The 16,829-nt window shown below is 39.0% G+C and overlaps 1 protein-coding gene across 2 annotated transcripts in view; it reads right to left on the reverse strand.

Moving 5' to 3' along the window:
- CCDC158 (coiled-coil domain containing 158) overlaps nucleotides 1-16,829 on the reverse strand; it is a 75,896-nt gene that overhangs the window by 56,272 nt on the left and 2,795 nt on the right. For both annotated transcript variants that reach the window (XM_066385324.1, XM_066385323.1), the window contains exons 2-7: nucleotides 14,064-14,281; nucleotides 8,617-8,726; nucleotides 8,175-8,502; nucleotides 7,530-7,606; nucleotides 6,144-6,254; nucleotides 4,933-5,047 (exon numbers count right to left, since the gene is read on the reverse strand). In XM_066385324.1, coding sequence (XP_066241421.1) covers nucleotides 4,933-5,047; nucleotides 6,144-6,254; nucleotides 7,530-7,606; nucleotides 8,175-8,502; nucleotides 8,617-8,726; nucleotides 14,064-14,281 — 959 coding nt within the window. The remainder of the gene's footprint in view (nucleotides 1-4,932; nucleotides 5,048-6,143; nucleotides 6,255-7,529; nucleotides 7,607-8,174; nucleotides 8,503-8,616; nucleotides 8,727-14,063; nucleotides 14,282-16,829) is intronic.

Raw genomic sequence — 16,829 nt, forward strand, 5'->3', positions numbered from 1 at the left:
CATTATCCAATAAAAATTTGGTGTTGTCCCAGAGGACAGCTGTGATTGGCTCCAGCCACCCACAACCATGAACATGAGCAGTAGGAAATGAATGGATTGTAATACATGAGAATGTTTTATATTTTTAACGTTATTATTTTTTTTAATTAAAGATTTGTCTGCGAGCCAGATGCAGCCATCAAAAGAGCCACATCTGGCTCACAAGCCATAGGTTCCCGACCCCTGGAATATGGCCTCAAGAAAAACTACTAATACTGCCTCTCACAAAATATGTTGATAAGTAATATCAACACACCTTGTAAGTTTCTTTTCTGACAAATCTCATGTTTAATTACAGATTTTATGTATTATTTTCTTTGATGTATTTTGCTTTATTGTTATTTGGAAAGCACATACTAAAATGTGCACTGAAGCAGCAGAAAAACAAAATAGATTTTAAGTTTTAATAGGCTTTAGCATGTAAAGTCAAGATATATGAAATAAATAAACAGAAGAAACTGAATGTTTTGGATTTAGTATTCATTACAACAAAAATAGTTCCTAACAATGAAATTATTCATGACCCCAAAATACAATCCTATAGACAGGTTGCTTGTTCTTCCTAGCTCAGTCATACCATGTATGAATTCCTTTCAGGTCAGAGTATATTCAAATCTCTATTAATATGGCAGGATAATCATCTCTCAGAATTCCTTGACTAAAGGAAATTACTATTAAGAGAGCCTAGTTACTCATCAATTAGGTGCCAATTCAGTGAGGTTTAATATGCTGTATTAGAAATTTCAGTGATCTGGATTAAAATTAATTAATCAGATATCTGCCCCTTATTTCTATGAAATGTTGACTGTTGGCCCTGGCCAGTTGGCTCAGTGATAGAGTGTCGGCCCGGAATGTGGAAGTTCCGGGTTTGATTCCCGGTCAGGGCACACAGGAGAAGCGCCCATCTGCTTCTCCACCCTCCCCTTCTCCTTCCTCTCTGTCTCTCTCTTCCCCTCCTGCAGCCAAGGCTCCACTGGAGCAAAGCTGGCCCAGGTGCTCCATGGCCTCTGCCTCAGGTACTAGAACAGCTCCAGCTACAACAGAATAATGCCCCAGATGGGCAGAGCATCACCTCCTGGTGGGCATGCTGGGTGGATCCCAGTTGGGGTCACACGGGAGTCTGTCTGATTGCCTTCCCGCTTTTAACTTCAGAAAAATACGAAAAAAAATGTTGACTGTTTAAGACTGTCAAAATTCTTGGTGATCACTGTTTACATGAGAGTCAAATAATACAATAATTCTAATACTGTATTTGTATCTCTATGACCTCAAAACATTCATACAAAAATTCACATTCATCTGGATTCTTATGTTTCTACAATGCCAAAGAAGTATTTATAAAACCTCAAAAACTATTTTGTACTGTTTAGATGTATATTTTAGTATTTGTTAAAATTTTCCACCATTTTGGAATTTATCAGCATGATACTATATATCATTAAATGCAAATTAGCAAACAATGAATAATAGTTTATGAAGGAATGATTTCTCTAAGAAACCTTAGAGTGGAAAATGATAGCAATTTCAAATTATGTAAAAGAAACTGATGAGTTTTATTTAGTACCTTATGACTTTTCAAAGGGTTTCATTTGACAATAAACAATGAATATTTAATCTTTTAAAAATGATTTGAATAGTGTTGAATATCTGTTATTGTAATGGAGTATGACACAGCACTACCCTATCTCCTCTGTCATTGTTAGATTGTCAGTGCTCAGTTCTGTCAGTGTGCTGACCTCCTCTAGATTGAGTAATAAGGCATCCTTCCACCTCATGCTGTACTGACAGCATGACTATCCTGCAGGGTAAGATTAAGACCTTTTGTGAAGGTTTGACCTCCCCAGAATGGGGTGGACATTCCTGCTATCAGTCATCAGGGAAAAGCTCATACTGAGAAAGGAAATGAGAACACAAAAAGCAGGCCAAAGAGGGGTAGAGAAAAATAAAAGTTGCTCTCTGGACTTTTGTTTCTTGGGTTTAACCATTAAGCAGTCTAAAGTTCTTTAAGGATACTTGTAGGTGGCAGGGATTGAAATGACCTCGACACAAGAATTAAGGCTAATAGTGAAGCAGAGGTTTTTTTGTTTGTCTTTGTTTTTTTAAATTATTTATTTATTTATTCATTTTAGAGGAGAGAGAGAGAGAAGGGGGGGAGGAGCAGGAAGCATCAACTCCCATATGTGCCTTGACCAAGCAAGCCCAGGGTTTTGAACTGGTGACCTCAGCATTCCAGGTCGAAGCTTGATCCACTGCGCCACCACAGGTCAGGCCGAAGCAGAGGTTTTGTAGTGAGTGTTAGTCACAATGGATGCCACCATTGAATAAGGAAATCAATTTAGGGAGCATCAAATCAGCATCTGAAAAGAATTGAAAGCCAGCAGCATATGTAATGGGGCAGTGGTTCTCAAAGTGTGCACCAGGGTGAACTGGTGCACCCTAGAAGTTTTCCAGGTGCATCCTATGGTATTCTAGAGAAATATGTGCCTGTTGGGGACCAAAACACCAACAGGGTTTTTGGAGTTTCGATTTTTGGGAGACAGAGGTATGGGGAATTGGCTGTAAGCTGACAGTCTGCCCAACCACCCACCTCACTTGCCTGATTAGGTTGCAAAAGGCTGTTAAGCTGTGGTGCTGGATTGTTTACACTACCCCCATGTTCCCCAGAAAGACTGGAGGCAAGTTTCTTCTATCCTTTGTTTGGTGTAAAGTTAAGGTGATATGTATGGTGGGGGTTTTCTGCACTCAACACAATTAAGAGTAAAAAGAGAGGAATTCTTCAATGTATTGACAAGGAAATGAGAGTTTGCCTTTCAAATATATGCCCAAACACTGAAGAAATTGCTAGGACACATCAGGCTCATGTTTCTCATAAACATGAGAATGAAAAAACTTAACACATTCATGCCGGGACCTGCCGAATTTAGTAAATCTTACTAAGACTATATCTATATATATATATAAAAAGATAACTTTTTGTCATTTTTTTATTTTTTAACCTCTCTGTTTTACAAATTCTAAAAAGCATAACTCAAAAAATGTAACATAAAAATGTTTTTAATATCAGAATAAATTTAATTTTGTCATATTTATTTTAATTACCATAAAAGCACGTTCAAACTTTATATTTTTTTCTTTAATATTTGACTTAATTAATTAATTTATTTATTTATTTATTTATTTACTTATTACAGAAACAGAGAGTGTATCAGAGGGAGGGATAGACAGGGACAGACAGACAGGAACAGAGAGAGATGAGAAACATCAATCATTAGTTTTTCATGGCGTGTTGCAACACCTCAGTTGTTCATTGATTGTTTTCTTATATGTGCCTTGACCACGGGCCTTCAGCAGACCGAGTAACCCTTTGCTGGAGCCAGTGACCTTGGGTCCAAGCTGGTGAGCTTTTGCTCAAACCATATGAGCCTGCGCTCAAGCTGGCAACCTTGGGGTCTTGAACCTGGGTCCTCTGCATACCAGTCCGATGCTCTATCCACTGCGCCACCGCCTGGTCAGGCTTGACTTAATTATTATAACATATTTCTCAGAAATTTGTATATAGTGCGCCTACAATTATTTGTAGGATTTTAAATGTGCCCCGACTTCAAAAAGTTTGAGAACCACTGTAATGGGGTAAATACTGTTTGCTTCAGTCGTGTGCACTAGATCATAAGGTCAACTATATTCTTTCTGTGGGTAGTGATCAAAATGTTTAAAAGCCACTGCTGTAGAGAATCCAAATCTCATAACTGAGATTATACAGTTTCATGTTACTCTTTACTGTTTAGACTTTCAAAGAGTCATGTCTAAATTTTCCATTCTTATTTTAGCTAAGGTCAAGGTCTTATATTACATGGTTGAACCAGAGAACCTAGGAGACACAGGCCCCTCCTGGGGCCAGCACAGGGCTGACAGTGGTAATTAAATGAGGGGGTGCTTAAAAAGGAGCAAATGGTGGAATCATTAGTGCTGCAACACTTAATTGCCTCTTCCCATAAGGAGCTTTTTTTTTTGTACTGCTACTTGTGGAATTAGATAATTTTATAAAGGAAATCTGGCATCTTCCCTATACTCTATTTTTTCCCAATCAGGAGTAAGAAATTAGCTAAAAGTGATGGTTAGAACCACAAATTCTCTTACACGTAGGATAACTATATATGGAATTTATCTTCCAAACTGGGACACTTTGGAGACAAAGGTAGAACTCACAAAACAGGACACTGGGGTAGCAGGTGTAAACTGGGAGGGTCCCAGGCAAACAGGCATGTATTGGGTCACCCTCCTCACAGGAACAGAGAACACAAACTCCTCTGAACGGCAGCTCTTTGCTTGTTTTGTAGGGTCCCTACTGTTTTATAAATGCTTGAAACTAATAGAAACCCAAGATTTAGAAAAATGATTGATAATGATAATGAACGCTTCTCTTTAGAGAAAATAACAGAATATAAAACATTACTAAATATTTGGTTTTAAGGAATTGTGTGATGAGATAGGAAGATTTAGCTTCCTAATTATTTTTTATTTAGACTAATCTTAAAGTTAATTCAGTTTTCTAACAGTACAATAGGGAGGAGTCAAAGTAAGAGAGGAGGTGGCCCTTAAAGTAGTACTGAGTAGGAGGAGGAGAGCAGCTGGCGTTGAAGGACTTGCCAAAGCTAAGCCTTGTAAAAGTAATTAAAAGGGCCTTGTTCTTTAGTTTATTTCTTAGAATCTTAAAGTATGCAAAAACTTTTTTCTAAGAATGAATTAATGTGAATGAACAAATTAAAGTTATTTGACATCCATCCTATAAAGTGTTTTCAACTTGAAATGGTTACTTTGATTTTTCATCTTCAAATAAATCATTAAAAATGATATAATTGATACTGTAAGCAGAGCAGCAAAATCTAGACTCACCTTGTCTTCATACATCCTTTTGGCTTCCCTTAACTCAGAACGTAGCTGAGAAACAGTAGACTCCAGTTCACTGAGTTGACGCATATACATTGAATTTTGGTTTCTTGCTTGTTCTCTAAGAAGTATTTAAAGGGGGAGTAAAATCAAATAGCAAACTAAGAATAAGCATACTCTAGCTTTTAGATACTTCCACTAGTTATTTTACATGGCACTGTTAGGCCAATTATCTTTCATTTTCCAAAATTACTTCTTTTTTTTTTTTTTTGTATTTTTCTGAAGTTGGAAACGGGAGGCAGTCAGACAGACTCCCGCATGCGCCCAACTGGGATCCACCTGGCATGCCCACCAGGGGGCGATGCTCCGCCCATCTGGGACGTTGCTCTGTTGCAACCAGAGCCATTCTAGCGCCTCAGGCAGAGGCCACAGAGCCATCCTCAGCGCAGCACCCGGGCCAACTTTGCTCCAATGGAGCCTTGGCTGCAGGAGGGGAAGAGAGAGACAGAGAGGAAGGAGAGGGGGAAGGGTGGAGAAGCAGATGGGTGCTTCTCCTGTGTGCCCTGGCCGAGAATCGAACCCGGGACTCCTGTACGCCAGGCTGACGCTCTACCACTGAGCCAACTGACCAGGGCTCCAAAATTACTTCTTTTTTTTTTTTTTTTTTTGTATTTTTCTGAAGCTGGAAACGGGGAGAGACAGTCAGACAGACTCCTGCATGCGCCCAACCGGGATCCACCCGGCACTACCACTGAGCCAACCAGCCAGGGCCCAAAATTACTTCTTAAAACCTCAAAAATGTTAACAGTTAAAGCTATGTTCATTATACTGTTTTCTCTTTACTCTTGGATATGATTGAAAATGACCATATGAAAGGTTTCAACACATAAGCACAAATAATAAAATTTTCAAATTCCTATATATACATTTTATTTATATATACTTATACACACATATAAAATGTATGTGTTAGTTTTATCCTATCAGTTGAAATATGAACAATATTTTAAACATCCAATCCCAAAAGGCCCAAATATTTATAATAATACTTTTGATGTGGTCACATATTATCTATATGTTAAGTAATCTTTTTTTATTCATTTGAATGTCAGAAAAGTTTTAGGTTCTTGTGAAATCAACACTTAGTAAATTTAAATAACATCTTAAAACAAAATAAAAATAAAATGGAGATTGATGACTATCAAATTCAAACATACTGAATGATTTCCAGTTGACTTTGGATACTGTTGGCCTGGCTTCGAGCACTGCTAGCTTTCTCAGTAAGTCCTGTTACTTCAATTTCATGTTCGCTTATTAACTGCTCAATCCTATAAAAAAATGTGGTGATTTTTATGTGATACAGAAGATTTTGGTATGAATTATTCAAAAAGGTAATGATTTTCAATACTCTCAAATTTAGTATTTTGTTTTGGCTTTGAATATGCATGCTACTCCTTTTATGACAAATGTCTAAGTTACATACAGAGTCTTTTATCCAAATCCTTTGGAGATCAGCTAGGTTTTAGAATTCAAAAATTTTAAAAATTTTATAAAAGGTAATAAATTATAAGTATATACTATATATTATATGACATCCCCAGAGAGATCTAGGGAAGAGTCCTATAAACCAAACATATTACTAAGGCAACAATAGGCTTAAAAATACTCACTAAATTGTAAAGACTATAAAAAGTTTTACATTAATTAGCTCAGGTCAGGTTTTGCCAACAAATGAGTGACAAAGGCTTCCTCTTTGACCAAACTTTAGTCAGGATCCTCTGAGCCTTCTTCTCAATTAGGCCTTGACCTTGGTGAGCCTCCCTCCCCTCCTTGGTCCTCTTAATGCTCCTAGGCATAGTAAGACTCGTGCTAAGTCAGTTTAGTGAGAATCTCCTCACCCTCTATGTATCCTCTTGGTAATTTTCCAATGACCCCCTTCACCCTGCATCTTGCTAGGAATCTCGCATGTCCTTGTTATACTAGGAGTTGAGCCTGATCTCTTTCTAAAATTGCAAATTCTTATTTTAATAGTTTTGAATAAAGTCTTCCCTACTGTTTTAACAAATGTAAGAATAATTTTTTTTAAGAGCTTGTCACAAAGCTACGAAAAAAGAAAACTGTTTCAGAGCATTTTAGATTTTTTTTTTTTTTCCTTCATTTTTCTGAAGCTGGAAACAGGGAGAGACAGTCAGACAGACTCCCGCATGCGCCCGACCGGGATCCACCCGGCACGCCCACCAGGGGCGATGCTCTGCCCATCCTGGGCGTCGCCATGTTGCGACCAGAGCCACTCTAGCGCCTGAGGCAGAGGCCACAGAGCCATCCCCAGCGCCCGGGCCATCTTTGCTCCAATGGAGCCTTGGCTGCGGGAGGGGAAGAGAGAGACAGAGAGGAAAGCGCGGCGGAGGGGTGGAGAAGCGAATGGGCGCTTCTCCTGTGTGCTCTGGCTGGGAATCGAACCCAGGTCCTCCGCACGCTTGGCCGACGCTCTACCGCTGAGCCAACCGGCCAGGGTGCATTTTAGATTTTGAGACTGCTGAGGAGAGACTGGAGCCTAGTGGTATGGATTCCCTGTGATTTTCATACCTCCATCAGGAGCCTACCTATCTTGGTGTTGCTGAAGCAGTAGTTCTATTTTGTTCTGTGATTCAGATTTCAGTGCTTCAAGCTGATCTTCTACCTGATTTTAAAAAAGAGATGCTGATTTAGAAACTAGTAAATCTCAAGCTTGAAAAATTTATAGAGATTTTTCAACTAAAGGAATGCTTTTGAAAGAGACAAATAAAATTAATACTTGAATTGGATATATTCTATCACTATATTTTATTAGATCTTTTACTTTGGCTATACACGTATGAAGCCATACAGGTCAATCAAACTAGTTCCCTTTATTAAGAGGATTCATAGCCTACGGTGGTTCAGTGGGTCAAGATCCACCTGGAAGGCTGAGGTCACCATTTCAAAACCCTGGGCTTGCCCGGTCAAGGCATATACGACAAATAACCAGTGAACAACTAACGTGAAGCAACTATGAGTTGATACTTCTTACTCTCCCCAACCTCTGTAAAGTCAATAAATAATAAAAATTAAAAAGAGAGAGAGAGAGAAAGATCATTATGGAAGCAGTTTCTGTTATTTTAGAGTACAAAATGAGAACTTACTTTTAAGAATTTTAAAAAAATATATGCTTAATACTATCGTCTTAATAAATTTTAATACAAAATTGAAGTAGTGTTCTCACCACTTACTGGAAATATCCTCCCTTTAAGATAAGAAATCTCTGTGTCTAATTCTCTTAGGAGTTTACTAATAGCTGAGCCCATGTTGCGGAAGTGCACAGTAGACACGCCGTCATGTTCACATATTTTCTTGCCTGTGGCTTGTTCAAAGTCAACTAGGATTGACCGGACTTCTTGAAGCACTCCCTCATGACTAAGCATCACCTTTCTTAGCTGCTCTATCTGTGTGTTGCTATCTTTCAGCATGTCCTCCTTAAGGCATTTGGCAGCTTCAAGTTCATGAACTGTGTTTTGAAGCTGATTTCTTAAATCCTCCTGGGACTGACTTTCCCTTCGTCTATGAAATAAATGAAAGAGAAAAAATAATAATATTGATAAAACTCAGAATCACACAAGTAGTTTTATACTGCAGAGTAAAGCTCTAAAATCGTTTCAGGTAACGGATGCCAACCTGATGTCCGCCATGGCATCTCGCTCCATTTGCATCTCTTGAAGCTTTGTTTGCAAATCAATGACTGACTGCCTTAAGTGAAACTTCTGTTTCTCATGCAATTCATTGCTCTGAAAAAATAAAGTGCCATGCAAATTAGTCTTCATCAAAGGAACATACTTCCTGATAGCTAAGAATTTCCCAAAACTATGTAGATATTATTAATTTATTTTTATGTGCACTTCCCCTTTCATCATTGTTCAGGGCCTAATCAATCATGTCTTACCTAGATCACTGGATCCTTTACTAGTCTCATTGTCTCAAGCTTGCCCCTTTTCAATCCATTCTCTATACCAAAACACTGTTTCTAAAACAGATCCGCTTCTGGCTCAATATAAAGATAGAAATAAGTTTCACTCCTGAGAACAAAAGAATTGGTTGAAATCTTGTATAGAAAAGTCAACGGCCACGTCCAACTCACTTAAATATTGTGCTTGGCAGTGGGATAGGTAGTGAGACAGACATGAACAGAGCAAGCACTATGGGCCAAGCATAGAAAGCCACCAGGGCAGAAAGTTCCAGGTGCCTAGCAATGGGCAAAACTGGGAAAACAAGGACCTCTCCCCCAGGGTGACCTCTCCTCCCTTAGCTGGTCATGAGGCAGAGACCTTCTGATTTCACATCACTGGTCACGGGATTCGGACCCTCCCCTGACCTTTTCTGTCCTGGCATATTGCTAGCCACGTGGTTTTAGACTAGTGGTGGGATTCAGCCAGTTCGCACTAGTTAATAAGAACCGAAACCTATTTTTTTTTGTTGAGTTTGGTGAACCAGTTGTTAAAATGGCACTTGTAATCAGGGTTCTCTCTAAGCTGGGCACCTGGGCAGCTGCCCAATGTAGAAATCACAAATTTACATTCCTTACTCTTTTTTAATGTTCATATGTGCAACAGCATATTCTAAGTGCCCATAGTAATGTTTATTCTGTCGATAGGTGAAAAAAATGTGACAGAACTATGCTTGTAATATTTATTTATCCATTTCATATAACTCATTATACCTTTGATGAAATACTACATTTTAATTCCTTTGTGTTTGTTACTTCAGTAAACAAACATAAAAATTGCCAAACAACCAGGGTTGACAAGCTGTCATTGGAAATATCTTAAGTAACAGTTTCATTGTTTTTTGTCAGGTATTATTTAATATTTTTTCATTAATATTTAAAAAATTTCACATAACATAATCTAGTTTGTGTACCTCTTTTATTGTTCTTATATAAGTATGAAATACATGAAATAATAAACTACTTTTTGGTATATCTTTTTTTTAATACTTAAAACAGTCATTAGGGCAGAGAACTGGTTGTTAAATTATTTGAATCCCACCACTGTTTTAGATCCCCTTAGAGAGAGAACAAACAAGGAAGCTGGAGAATAATGCTGTAAGGTCGGTGGATAGAGGGATGGTCACGTAGGAACTCAGACCCGCCCACTTTGGCTAGGACCGCCCACAATCAAGCCCGCCAAAGGAAGCTTCCCAGGAACCATTTGGAAAGAAGCTATCGTCTGCCAGACAGTGAAATTTCACCACGTCATAGTAGCTCCACTTCCCTAGAGGGACCCTTTAAATATCTCCCACGCGGTTTAATCCGTGCAACTTCTCTGGCCTCCATCTTTCCTCAGGGCCAGGGAACCTTGCTGGGCAGGGTGTGTGCTCTGTACTTAATAAAGCCATTTATTATTTCACACTTTGTGGCTCCAGCCCTGTTTCTTCCTTCTCGGCGGGGAAAAATACCTTACAAATGCTTAAGCATTAACTCCTAGAAATAACATTAGGCCTCAATTATGTTTCAGCTCCAGGCCCAAAAGAGCAGCAAAACCAGACAAAGGAAAAGCCAGGCTGATCTATAGGACCAGCTGCATTGATTACTTACCCCCTCCCACCCTGCCTTGGCACCTACCAATGAATGAAGACCATGACACTAAAAGACACACTTGGAGAGCTGTTGAATAGTCTATTGAGATCCTCCCCTAGGAGCTCCCCTAAATTCCCCTCCCTAAAAATCCCTTAGGACTGAGGGCCCAGGGTGCTCTCCCTTCCGGGAGCATGCCTGCATCTTCCTCCTCTTTCTTTCTCCTCTTCTTCCCCCAGGCACATTTTCCTTGCCTTTCTGTTCCTTCTAAACCCTAAGGGGCCTCTCGAGGCTTGCAACTGGGGGAGCAGTGGGCAGCAGCAGCTCATCTTGGGTTAATCCTCTGAACCAGTCTCCAAAAACCCCTTTTCTCTGATTTTCTTCCTGCGTGGCCAATAAATTCTTCCATTACTTGCTGAACTTTGTCCCTTGATTGAATTCTGTCTCTCAAAAAGGCAAGAATCAAGGTCTCCTAGCTTGCCCCATAACAGCAACAGACAAGACAACCATCACCCCAAAATCAAGGTGTTCTACTACAAAGAATTCACAAATATCTCTAAAATCAGGCCCTGAGGGAGCTCCCAGCATTAACAGTTGGTGACCACCTAATCATCCCAAAGCAAAGCCATCAAGTTCTGCCTATTAAAGGAGAGCTTGCCATCAGTTTTTTTTAGTGTTCATCCATGAGTATAAACATTTAAAGGAAGATTATAAAGTTAAAAAGAGACCAAGATTAAATAAGCACATAGCCGGTAAGAAAGATCCAAAGACACAAAGATGGATAATGTGACAATGGAAGAACACTTCCGAATACCTGTATTGCAGAGAAATTTGAGCGACATTAGAGCTATAAAGAAAAGGATTTCTTGTTTCAACACTTAACAAGGTTGTAGGTTTGTTTTTTTCCCTAAAAATGCTCACGTCGTCTATTGAGGTAGAACAATGTGTTAATGAATACAATAAAATGTACTAAATACTACAATAGACATGTGTACAAAGGAGAAGATGCCCCCTACTGTCTAAAGGAAAAGCTTCAGAGAAGGAAATGCCTAAGCTTAGTTTTGATGGATAATAAGAATCTGCCAGGCAGACAAGGTAGAGGAGAGGAAATTACCTGGGTAAAAGCATGAGGGCTAGAATAGTATATATGGTACATCCAGGGAAGAGCAAGTACCTCAATGTTTCTGAAACAGAGGCTACATTTGGGGAACAGGTACAGAAGAGACTCAAACGTACAGAGAGAGGGGAGACCACAAAGGTCTTCATATAAGTTGGTATAAGTTTGACTTTCAGGCTATAGACTACTGGGACCCAACATGCAATTGTAAAGCTGACTAAAACCAGCTTGATTTTATATAATATCCACTTGAAGATTTTAGCAAATAACCTCTCTACACTATTCAGCTCTCGTATATACATATACATCGGAAAACCTTCCTTTTACCACTACTTTGTAAAAAATGAACAAGTATTGTGATTGTAGGACAGCAGGCCTAAACCAATTATTAATTATAATTATTAGTGAATGCCATTAATTGTAACATTTTGTATAATTAAAGTTTCATTAAAACGACACTAATAGCACAGCAAGAGAAATGATCAACAAAATGAAAAGTCAACCTATGGAATGGGAAAAAATATTTGCACATCATGTATCTGATAAGGGGTTAAGATCCAAATATACAAAGAACTCACACAACTCACTAGCAAAAAAACCAAATAATCCAATAAAAATTGGACAAAGTACCTGAACCGACATATTTCCAAACAAGATATACAGATGGCAAAAAGATACATAAATGCTCATTACTAATTATTAGGGAAAAGCAAATTAAAACCACAATGAGATATCACCTCCCACCTGTTAGAATAGCTATCATCAAAAAGACAAGAGTACAGGTGCCAGTCCAATATAGTGATGTAGGAAGATCCTGAACTCATGTCCTCCCATGAATGTACTGAGTTTACAGCTATATACAGAACAATTTCCTCTTCAAATAAAGCTAAAGGCTGGCTGATTGAAGACTACACATTGGGCAAACAAGAAGAAAACCACACCAAAGTGGGTAGAAGAGGCAGGAACACAGTCTAAGCATAAACCCCAGCCCCACCACAGTGTCCTACACCAGGAGGGAACTCAAAACCCAGAGCTTCTCCCTGAGGAGCGAAGGTTCAAACTTCACATCAGGTATCCCAACTTTTAAGACACACATTTGAGAGATGAGTCCCCAAAACATCTGACTTTGAAAAACAACGAGACTTAAGTCCTGCGACCTACAAGACTGCAGCATATGAGAACCCTTTAAAGGGCAGGTGTGCTCAAACTCATCCACCATAGGGCGCAGCTCAGAGGCAGCCAATCATGCCCAGACTTAAAATGAAGAAGGTTCACCTGCTTGTGTTAAAGCATCAGCCTGAGGGGTATGCATCTAATTTAACACACATCCAGGAGCCCGCTGGAACGTGCGTGCTCCAGGGTGTGGGGAAAAGGGAACCCTTGTGCCCTATTGGTGAGAATGTAAATTGGTACAGCCACTGTGGAAGACAGCATGGAGATTCCTCAACAAAATTAAAAATAGAGCTGCCATACGACCCAGCAATTTCACTTCTGGCAATATAAATGAAAAAATAAAAACACTAAAAAAACAAACAGACAAACACTATATCAAAGAGATATCTGCTCTCCCATGTTCAGAGCAGCATTATTTACAATACATGGAAATAACCTGTCCATTGACGGATGAATGGATAAATAATTAGAATAAAAATACACATACACACAATGGAATGTTATTCAGCCATTAAAATGAGGAAATCCTGCCAGTTGTGACAACATGGATGAAATTGAGGGTGTTCTGCTAAGTGAAATAAGTCAGACAGAGAAACAGAAATACCGTATGATCTCATTTAAATGTGGAATATAAAAAAAGAAACTTAAACAAAAAATAAACTCATAGGAAAAGAGATCAGATTTGTGGTTACCAGAGGCAGGGGTTGGGGAGGAGGAATTGGATGAAGGTAGTCAAAAGGTACAAACGTCAAGTCATAAGAGAAATAAGAACTAGAAATGTAATGTAGAACATGATGACTATACTTAACACTGCTACATGGTATATATGAAAGTTATTAAGAGAATAAATTCTAAGAGTTCTCATCTCAAGAAAAAGATTTTTTTCTTTTATATCTATATCTATATGATAGATATTAACTAAACTTACTATGGTAATCATCTCATGACATATAATCAAATAATTATGCTATATACCTATATAGTACTGTAACATCAATTGTATCTCAAAAAAACTAGAAAAAATTACACTATTAAAGCAAGACATTAGGACTAGTTACAACAAAAAAAAATAGGATGTACACTTCCATCAGCCCAATTTTTTAATACTGAAATAGAAGGCATAAATTTAATTAACAAGTTTATCCAATAAATTTATTGTTAAGGTTTTCTTCCAAAAAATACATGTTTTATTTCAAAGCACTGCACCTCACTGTCTCCCCCAAAATGGCATCAGGTACTGAAAAAAAAAAGAATTCAACTTACTTCATTTAGTCTTTTCTGCAAATCTTTCACTTGATGGGAATATTCTTCCAAAACACGTTCGATGTGTTCTTTTCCAGGGTAAGGGATGACTTTCCTGTGAGAATCAAGTTGTACTTCATATTTAGGGAAAAAAGGAATTTGTGTCGAAGTTCCAAGTGAAGATGTGTTTTCAATTATTGTGCCACGAATAGATGACATAAAAAATGGACTTGAAGAACCTAAATATTAAAGAATTAATTAATTACCTTATTACTAAAATATTTTGTGACAAACATTATCCTAGGTGATTCCTTTATTGAACCACAAAGGGGCTCAAGGTCTCACGAGGCAAATAGACAAGTGAAAGTATTTCTGAAAGAGGAGCCCACGTAAAAAGGAATGGATTCGGAAGAAAGGAGTTTTACCTGATAGTGGTGAAGTGATACTTGAGCTGAATAAGTCTTGAAGTATCTATGAGCAATAATCAACTGGTCTGGAGGACAGGAGAAGAGGAAGGGCACTCCAGACAGTGGGAGCACCATAATTATTGGTGAGGAGGCTTGGACAGCATGGCATATTCTGGGTGAAAGTCGTGGCCAGGTATGAGAAAGAAAATGTAGGACGGGTCATGAAAGGCTTTGTGGTCATGTCAAGGAGTTTGGGTTTCATCTTAAAATCTCTGAGGAACCATTAAAGGATCTGAAAGTAGGAGGTTAAAATAAGTAGGTCTGTTTTTTTAAAAAGCTCTCTGGTTTTGGTGTGGAGAATGCACTGATGGGGATAAAACTGAAGGTAGAGAATCCAAGTGGAAGAAAGCTTTAAATGATGCAGGCATGAAACCATAAGGGTGTGTCCTAAAAGCAGAGGCATGGTAACAGACACTGAAGCATGGCTTGAGAAATATATGTGGAAAGTAAAAGAAGGGGAGGTGTCAACTATTTCTCCTGGGTTTTAGGCATCAGCAACATCCAAGTAAGAATGTTTGCTTTGGAAATACTGTACGTGAACCAAGTTCAGGAATGAATGTTTGCTTCAGAGATTAGGACTTGGGAATTATCAGCATATGAGTTCCAGTGAATCCTTGGAGTCAGTGGGATCATCTAAGAGCAGTATATAAAGTGAAAAGAAAAGAGGATCAAGAAGAGTATTCTGAGAAAATGCCAATATTTAAAGGGAAGACAAAAAAAGTGAAACCCAGGAAGATTCACAGTTTTTGGAGAATTATATTCAAGACATGCCGCTGGCTTGGACTAAGAGACAGAGAAAATATGAGATAAAAAGAGGCCTTTTCAAAAAGCAGGCTGAGAAAAGCACTCGGCTGAAAATACATGCTATGTATCATGCAAAAGAAAGAACTCAAAGTCAGACCCAAGAGTCCAGAGGATGGAGCCAAGAACCATAGAGAATTATTCCCAGGCCTGAATTCTTATCAAGGAATGGTCATCCTGTGCTCACTTGGATTTCAGAATTGCGATAGATTTATGTGCTTTCTGTTGTCCCCTTTTTGAAAAGGATTGTGGATACTGGTTATCCTGTGCCTGCCTACCACAGAATGTTGGGTATCATAGGCCTTCAGATTAAGAGGAACTCCACTCAAGGAGCTGTTGTAAAGGAATTACAATCCAGGAGTTTCATCCATACCTGAATCTCACTTAGATCAAGATTCTGGCCTTTGAGTAGATGCTGTAATGGGATCAGACTATTAGGAGCCTTCTTGGGAAAGAGTAAATATATTTTGCATGTGAGAGATGTAATTTGTGACTTAGATACAATAATGTGACAATGTAGGAAATCATCCTTATTCTAAGAAGATACACGGTCAGGTTGTGAGGCAAGAATCATCATGCCTTCAACTTCAGCAAAATGAAACCTAAATTGTAGATATAAAGCAAATATGATAAAATATTGATGACTGGTGCATCCAGGTAAAGAATTCACTGTACTATTTTTTCAATTTTAGAAAAATTAAAAATAAAATTTTTGGGGAAAAACTTCACTAGATTTAGCAAAAAAAAAAAAAAAAAAAAAAAAAAGGGGGCGGGGGAGGAAAATATCTAGTCACTCTGGTGACTAGTGATTTCATTGGAACATGAGGTTAAAAGTCCTAAGTCAGGCCCTGGCCGGTTGGCTCAGCGGTAGAGCGTCGGCCTAGCGTGCGGAGGACCCGGGTTCGATTCCCGGCCAGGGCACACAGGAGAAGCGCCCATTTGCTTCTCCACCCCTCCGCCGCACTTTCCTCTCTGTCTCTCTCTTCCCCTCCCGCAGCCAAGGCTCCATTGGAGCAAAAGATGGCCCGGGCGCTGGGGATGACTCTGTGGCCTCTGCCTCAGGCGCTAGAGTGGCTCTGGTCACAACATGGCAACGCCCAGGAGGGGCAGAGCATCGCCCCCTGGTGGGCAGAGCGTCGCCCCATGGTGGGCGTGCCGGGTGGATCCCGGTCGGGCGCATGCGGGAGTCTGTCTGACTGTCTCTCCCTGTTTCCAGCTTCAGAAAAAGGAAAAAAAAAAAAAAAAAAAAAAAAAGTCCTAAGTCAGTAGTTTACAGAGTGAATGGATGATGAAGATGTGAAGCCTGTGAATACAGACCCCTCTTTCAGAAGGCACATTATGAAGAAAAGAAGATATAAGTTGAGAAAAAGGTTTTATTTTTTGTTTTGTTATATTTACTTCTATTATGTTGGCAGAGATTTAGCATGTTTGTATTTATGGATATGTGCAAATGGAGAGGAGGAGACTGAAGAAATCAGAGTGGGGCCAAAGATTTTACAGAGATTTTGGAGCCAAATCT

The sequence above is a fragment of the Saccopteryx leptura genome, chromosome 5, assembly GCF_036850995.1.
Source record: "Saccopteryx leptura isolate mSacLep1 chromosome 5, mSacLep1_pri_phased_curated, whole genome shotgun sequence".
Taxonomy (NCBI): Eukaryota; Metazoa; Chordata; class Mammalia; order Chiroptera; family Emballonuridae; genus Saccopteryx; species Saccopteryx leptura.